Source organism: Pyrus communis, chromosome 4 (assembly GCF_041283825.1).
Source record: "Pyrus communis isolate YQ-2024b chromosome 4, ASM4128382v1, whole genome shotgun sequence".
Taxonomy (NCBI): Eukaryota; Viridiplantae; Streptophyta; class Magnoliopsida; order Rosales; family Rosaceae; genus Pyrus; species Pyrus communis.
Genome location: NC_142568.1, coordinates 19100616 through 19107943, shown reverse-complemented (window position 1 = coordinate 19107943; position 7328 = coordinate 19100616). Strand labels below are relative to the sequence as shown.

The following is a 7328-nucleotide window of genomic DNA, read 5'->3' as shown; positions in this document are numbered from 1 at the left end:
GAGAAAATGACTTGAAACTTCAATTCAATTCCAGCCCCCAACCAATGTCCCAGAAATTTCTAGCATGCTTAATTTCTACGTTTCATTTCATTCTTTTTTATTCTACGTATTTTATATAAGAAGTTTTTATTAGTAGTGAGAACACAAGTCACACGGTGTACATTACACATGTTACAATAAAAGTGAGTATCAAAGTTGAATGTTTTACTTCTAAGACTTATTAGTGAAGAAAAACCTACGTATTAAATTTTGAATAAAATAATAACATCACGTGACCATCATAAAATTACTCAGCATGTATGAAAATATGAGATGAAAAAAGGTGCGAACTCTTTCGTATATAGGACCCTTGATGTGAATATAACAGCAGCAACATATAGTACTATTTTCTTGTATTTTTCATTTTAAAAAAATTGTTTAGATTATTTTTTTGGAAATAATTAATTAAGAAGACAGTGCCAGTGTGGAAATATAGAAAGGTGACGTAGGTGGCATATGAAAAAGGGCCAAATCTCAAGGAAGAACAATCCCCGTGATTCCCGACGGAAGGCGAATATATACATACAGACCTATATACATGGTGGATATTATCTTTTTGATGGAGTTAGATCTGCATTCAGCAACAGCCAGCTGAAACACATGCATCAACCAGCTTGAGAGTTTTACCCCATTAAATGATTGATATATTCTTCCTGTAAAGCAATCATCCCAAAGGACCCTAGCTTTTACAACATCTTGATACACTACGGGCAATGGCCGTGCTGTATTGTAATTTACCATGGTCATCGACTAAAGTAGATGACATGTTGTCTTGTAGTGCCCCAAAAGAGAAAAATCACTTTAGCTCTTCTACTATGGTTGAGATTTCTTTTGGTATTTTCCTAAATGACTACAACACTATCATTTTTATCAAAAAAAAAAAACAAAAAAAAAAAAATAGAGAAGATTTTTGGGATAATTGTTTTACGAGAGTTGTTATTCATACTCTGAAATTATCATGCACCTAGTCTTTATAAAAACATATATATATATATATATATATATATATATATAAGAGGAAAATAATGTAACGTAGTGAACATGTTTTGGAGTGAAACTGGTAGTTCCTATTTTATGAATCACATATGGATTGAGAGGGTAGTCTTATCCAATCTAATTACAATCGATGTCTCTATAGTAGTTAAACTTAAAACTGAATTTATGTACATGAAATGGATATAAGTAATGATATGTGTCAATTTTTTTGCATTTGTCCTATTTTATGAATGTCTAATTTTTTTTGGTAAGGATGATCTAGGAATGAGGTTCTACAGATATATAGACGATTCAAATTGTTAAAATACATTACAGAGTGAGCCCTACAAAAACGTGTGTCAAAAATTGTGGTAAACGTTCACTTGCGCCCCTAAACTATAGCATAATGTATTATATTTTTTTGTCATTTCCTCTTTATTTAACTGAATTTTTTAACGAAATGATCAATTCTATAGATTTTAAATCTTAGGGACCACTTTATTATCGATTTTAAATTTCAGTAACCAAAGTGAAGAGTTATGCCAATCTCAAAATCATTTGGATAAAATGCCTTAGATTGTCAAACTTGTTAAAAGTTTTGAATTTTATATCAATAGTATTATTTAACTACTATTATTTTTTTCAACACTTGCTAACAGCGAATCAGAATGAACTCTACGTACACTAAAAGACCAATTAAAAGTTTTTTTTTATATTTAAGTTCAACTCGAACTATGATATATTTATCAATATAAAGACCAATTTCTTAGTCTTACTGAAAATATTAAAACACTCCTTGTTTGCTAAGATAATAAAACCTAGTAACCTCCTTGTCTAATATACGGTACTCAAAAAAGAAACAAAAAATAGTACCCTTTGTTTTAATAGAACTAGGGCAACCGGACATGTGAAGCATGTGGTAGGAGAGAAATATTACTTACAAAAAGAAAAGGGATGTGGAAGGGTAAATATAATAGGGTGTATTGTTAGCTATATATTACTAAACAATACTTGAATTTGAGGATTTTGCAACAATACTTATATGTATTTAATATAATTATCATTTGATTGTCGAGATAGTGATTGTATTAAACACATATAATTGTAGCCAAGTCCTGAAGTTAAATTTGTTTATTCAACTTATTTAACTTAAAAGGGATATGAAATTAATTTTATCCTATTTAACTGACAAAAAGAGTTATGTTAATTGATAGCACAAATTATATAATAAAAGTGAGTTACATAATGATAATGTTTATTACACTACCAAGTTACATGCGCTGATTGTTACACTATAAATGTCTTCTCAGTATTAATCCAAGTTATCAGAGGATCATTTAATTACCCATAATCGTTATTCGCTTTTGGGCTTCCTACTCACCTTTAACAATATTGATGTTAGCATTCAATGTTTGCATAAAAAGAAAGGTATGATTGCGCTATGTATTATCGTAAAAGTTTACTGTCTAATGTTATAGGATATTGATAATGTTATTGTTATTAACGACATTGTTATTACTATAACAAATTAGTTTTTATGTTATGGATGTCATATTACACTATTAAAATAATATGTTATGCATGAATATAATTACATTACAAAATTACTATTCAAATTAAACGATAGCAGCAACTTCCTTTTATATTTTTTAAAGGCGTCGTAGACTAACCCTATACCCATTTTTTCATGTTAATGACATCATTTTTTTTCTCTCATTGTTTAAATTAAGACATACTACATATATACCCATTTGATTGGGGTACGCATTGTAATTACCAAGTTATCCCGTGTTGGAATTTGATTAATATATATAAAATGAAGGAGCACGCTATAGCTGGGATAGAAAATATTCCACATAAGAAATATTGTTATTTCTTGCATTGCATGACATCCATACATGCATGTATACGCATGCATGATATATTACCTATTTGCCATATATGTGAATAAAATATCGTTAACCTATCCCCACACAGAGAGAGATGAGATAGAGATCGAGGAAAGAGAGAGGCTAGTTTCTCTATCTTTTGTCATGATCTAGGGTTTCGCACACTTCTTGTATTGTAATAGAGCTGAGCTGATTCTGTCTTGTTATTTCGATGTCTCTTTTGTTGTAAATAATTCTACTTCTCTCTGTCTGAGCATGTGACACTGAAGAAGAAGAAAAAAGAATAGGGACAGCAGCTGCTGCAAGCCAGACCATGAAAAGTTCATCCTCATCGTCTTCTCAATCGATCAACCTACTGAAGGCTCTAATCCCTAATTATCTCCTTTAGTTCCCTTAACTATAATCCACAAAATTACTCAATCCTTATTCTGGTCTCGATCGAGTTTCACTAGCTAGCAGAGATTAATCAAGCTATGATGGGGAGCCAGGGAGGCTCTGAGTGCTCAAAGACAAGTCCCTCGGATAAACAGAATGAGGACGGAAGCGAAAGCGGAGAGAATTATAGCAATGGAGAAAATAGTAAGCCGAAAAACAACGGAGGAAGCTCAAGCAACAGCACAGTTGAAGAGAGTGATCAAAAGAAGACATCAGTTAGACCTTATGTTAGATCCAAGATGCCTAGGCTCCGATGGACACCGGATCTTCATCTTCGTTTCATCCACGCCGTGGAGAGGCTTGGCGGTCAAGATAGTGAGTTAATTACCTCTCTATCATACACCCTTCATTTATGCTTAAATTTCAGTATTTCATCCGAATTCAATTTTAGGGATTAGTTAAATTCATGTCTAATATCGGTTTTGGGTGATGATTTTTGAAGCAGGAGCTACACCAAAGTTGGTTCTTCAACTGATGAACATTAAGGGACTAAATATTGCACATGTCAAGAGCCATTTACAGGTTAGTGGGATTTAGAAAGTCTTTGAAAAACTCTAATTAATTAATTTGTTCATTAATTGTTGAAATTAAGCAATTAATTAGCTCGTTCCAAAAACAAAACAAAAACAGAAATAACTTTTGAAGTTTCCAAAACAAAAACAAAAATAACTTGTGAATTTTCTGAAAAGATTTATTTTCTTAATATTTTCCTTAATCAGATGTACAGAAGCAAGAAGATCGACGACACAGGGCAAGGTGTGTACAAGATTTGCAATCTTGGATTCTCCTATTGATTAAGATAAATTAGGGTTTTCATTGGGTACTAATAATCCCCAATTAATGTTGTTAATTTTCATACAAAATTTATGACCTTTATTTTGACAGTACTAGCGGATCATCAAGGTCATCTTGTTGAATGCGGAGATAAAAATATTTATAACCTCAGCCAACTCCCCATGCTTCAAGGATATAACCGAAGCCACTCTACCAGCTTCAGGTTAATTATAAAGTAACATATTATTCAAATTAATTAACATTTCCCTTAACTTAATTTACTATTTTCATGAATCGAATTTCACAAAAGATTCTTTTTTTCTTGAATTTCCCAAGATATGGATCATACGGCGATACGAATTCCTGGACCGCGCTTGAAAATCCAAGGTTTTCGAGAAGTAGCACTGGATTTCAAGGCAACTGGAGCACTAGTAGTACTGGTAATAATTCTTGCAATTATCTGACAAGTTGTTCATTTGGTGATCATCATCCACAATCATCTTGGATTACTCGTACACTGAAAGAAGAATGCCAGCTCCATAATATCCGTGAGTTCTTGAAACCAAAGGAACTCATCACAAGTTTCAACACCAACCGTGGCCCTTATCGAGATTCCGACACTATAAGCAAGAATCTAGTACAAGATCAGTCGAAGATGTTGAAAAGAAAGGCTTCGGATTGCGATGATCTTGATTTGGATCTGTCTCTCAGGCTAACATCAAAGAAGAATGATGAGGATCATACTCATGAAGTTGATAGTAATCTGTCTCTGTGTTTGTACTCACCTCCCACGTCCTCAAAGCTCAGGAGGTTGAAGGAATGAAGTTGATTGAAAAAGAGGGGAGCTATAGAGACTAGAGCTGGGCAAGTACTCTGGATCTGACTATATGAATAAGACAATTCTAAGTGAGATTTTGAGGTACTTGCTCAGGATAAATATATTAAGTAATATATATTGCATTTTATTGCGAGTTTCTATCTTATTGTAGAACTTAATTTCATACATTGAAATTAGTAGCCACACTTGTTCTTTGTTTCTTGTTTCTTTTCTATATAGATGGCTTAGCATGAACAACGTATCGGTTAGAATTTGGGTAGACCAGTCACCAATTAATGTTCCATTGGTTGATGCATGCTTTTATTTTGTACAAGCTATATCCAATTTTAAAACTAATCTAAATTGTAAAAAAAGGAATTCAAATTTAAATGCGCATGAGATGAATACATATGTTCTAACCAATATGATTACTCCCACCTGTGCATTAATGCGTGCTTTGTCTCATAAAAATGGTTGCAAGTAATTAGAATTAGTACATAATAAAGTATTAGGTAGACATGCAAATTAATGATCCAAATACCATGGACCGTGGGGAATATATGGAGGAAACTTTACTCGTTTTTTCAGTCTAGAGTAGGATTCATTATTTTGACATTTTTTTTTTTCATAATTCTGAACTAGATAAATATATGCTAGTAATTTAATATCAGTTCAAGTATAGTGAACTAGTGAACTAATAACGAAATGAGGTTTGCGTAAGTCACAATTTACTCATCGGCTCATGTTTGTCACAATATATAGTAGATGAAAACTGAGAGAAGATAATACACTGAAACACTTTGAAAGTCTGGTCATTTAATTATGTAAATCTTTTTAGTCTGAGTAAAAGATTTTGTTTGTGCACTTTTTTCTTATATTTATTGGAACTCAGCTGCTAAACCCGTTCACATGCAAGGGTTAAAAACAACACAAATTAAGAAAAAGTTCAAGCCCTTGGATTTAGTCGAAGTGTTGAGGGAGGGTAAGTTGATGGGATAGGATAAGGATAGGTTCGGATTCTTTCAATGTAGTAAAAATAAATAATTGTCAATTTCCAAGATGTAGAAAGAAACTGAAAATGATAGAAATGTTTTGGCTTCATCAACATCTGTCTATATTGATGAGTTAATTATTATGTGCATGCAAATTCAAAGACACGTTAACTCTAAAAAATAAACCATTATTCCATACAACTTTAGACAAATGTTAAATTGCCTTTAAATTTTTATTTGTGATATTGCATATTTTTTAATTTAGTGATAACCATTATTATGCATAGACAATTTTCTTACGATGGAACTAGAAAATTTTCAATTTGTTATAATGTCGAGTTTATTCCTAGCCTGAGTTAGACCATAATTTTTTAGGAGTTTTCAATTTTGTTGATTAAACATCTATTCCTTTTAAGAATGAGAAGTGTTATTGGCACTCCAAAAATCTCATTCTACGTTCCTCACAAATATATTTTTCTTTCATAATATATAAAGTTTGGAGTGTAGAATGAAATTTTTGGAGTGCTAATAACAAATCCCTTAAGAATTTGAATCAACATTTTTTTTCTACAACTTTATTAGAGGTACGTTTGATTATATTGGTATGTTTAATTATCTAAAATATTGGTACATTTGATTTTATAAAAGTCTCGTGTCCTCTGAATTATTATGTTTTTCATTTACTATTATTAAGGTGAAAAGAGAGTTCAAAAATATTACAATAATTGAAAAAGGGAAGAGTTTCGAACCCAGAACACAGGGGTAGAAACCCAAAACCCTATCCACTAAAATATTTAACTACATGTGCTTTCTCTGAATTATTATTTTATTTTCCAATTCTCTTACACGAAGGTGAGTTTTGATGGTCATTCATACTATGGTTAACCAATTTAAATGAGAGTTGGGGCAAAAAACGATGAACTTCCCCATATATTAATTACTGAAGATGTTTTTTGAAATGAAAATTAAGGATAATGCAGCCACACACACACACACACACAAACACACCATCAAGTGATCAATGTTAGGATTAATGCATAGACAAAAGTAATTAAGAGAAAATGAGACTGAAGTTGACAGATATATTGTATATTATACTTTAAATACGTCGACTAATCTCTCTAATCTTTAATTTGTAGCTGATATGAAATTTTGGATTCTTAATTATACACCACCAATCAACACTGTAAAAATTTAGCATAGCATAGTTTATTAGTCACTTATTCCGCAGCCATATTCGTTCTCAAAGTCTAAACCGTTCCAGTCCACGCAAGGGATACTTGAATTAGTGAATATGTTACGAAATAAATAGATTAATTAATCAGTGGTTGATTTCAATTGGGTACTGGTGGTCGTGGACTCCATCGACAGTGACAAAAGTCTTCATTTTGACCTAACCTTTTTTAA

At 31.9% G+C, this 7328-nt stretch overlaps 1 protein-coding gene across 2 annotated transcripts; it reads left to right on the top strand.

The window, feature by feature from the left end:
- Positions 1-2999: 2999 nt before the first annotated feature.
- Positions 3000-5153, top strand: LOC137722100 (uncharacterized). 2 transcript variants are annotated; one of them, XM_068461082.2, is made up of 5 exons: positions 3000-3653; positions 3784-3860; positions 4058-4094; positions 4224-4335; positions 4449-5153. In XM_068461082.2, exons 1-5 carry the CDS (start codon positions 3377-3379, stop codon positions 4933-4935), a joined length of 990 nt encoding a protein of 329 aa, XP_068317183.1. In that variant the 5' UTR covers positions 3000-3376; the 3' UTR covers positions 4936-5153. The 2 variants fall into 2 exon arrangements, with proteins under 2 accessions (XP_068317183.1, XP_088548140.1); XM_088692014.1 differs by having other exon boundaries at positions 3248-3653; positions 3781-3860.
- The last annotated feature ends 2175 nt before the right edge of the window (positions 5154-7328 follow it).

Bases quoted from the DNA above. Each gene is read 5' to 3' on its own strand.
- LOC137722100 (XM_088692014.1), top strand. From the start codon at position 3,377: ATGATGGGGAGCCAGGGAGGCTCTGAGTGCTCAAAGACAAGTCCCTCG. The intron at 3,861-4,057 runs GTTAGTGGGATT...TTCCTTAATCAG, and splicing joins ATGTCAAGAGCCATTTACAG to ATGTACAGAAGCAAGAAGAT. The intron at 4,336-4,448 runs GTTAATTATAAA...GAATTTCCCAAG, and splicing joins AGCCACTCTACCAGCTTCAG to ATATGGATCATACGGCGATA.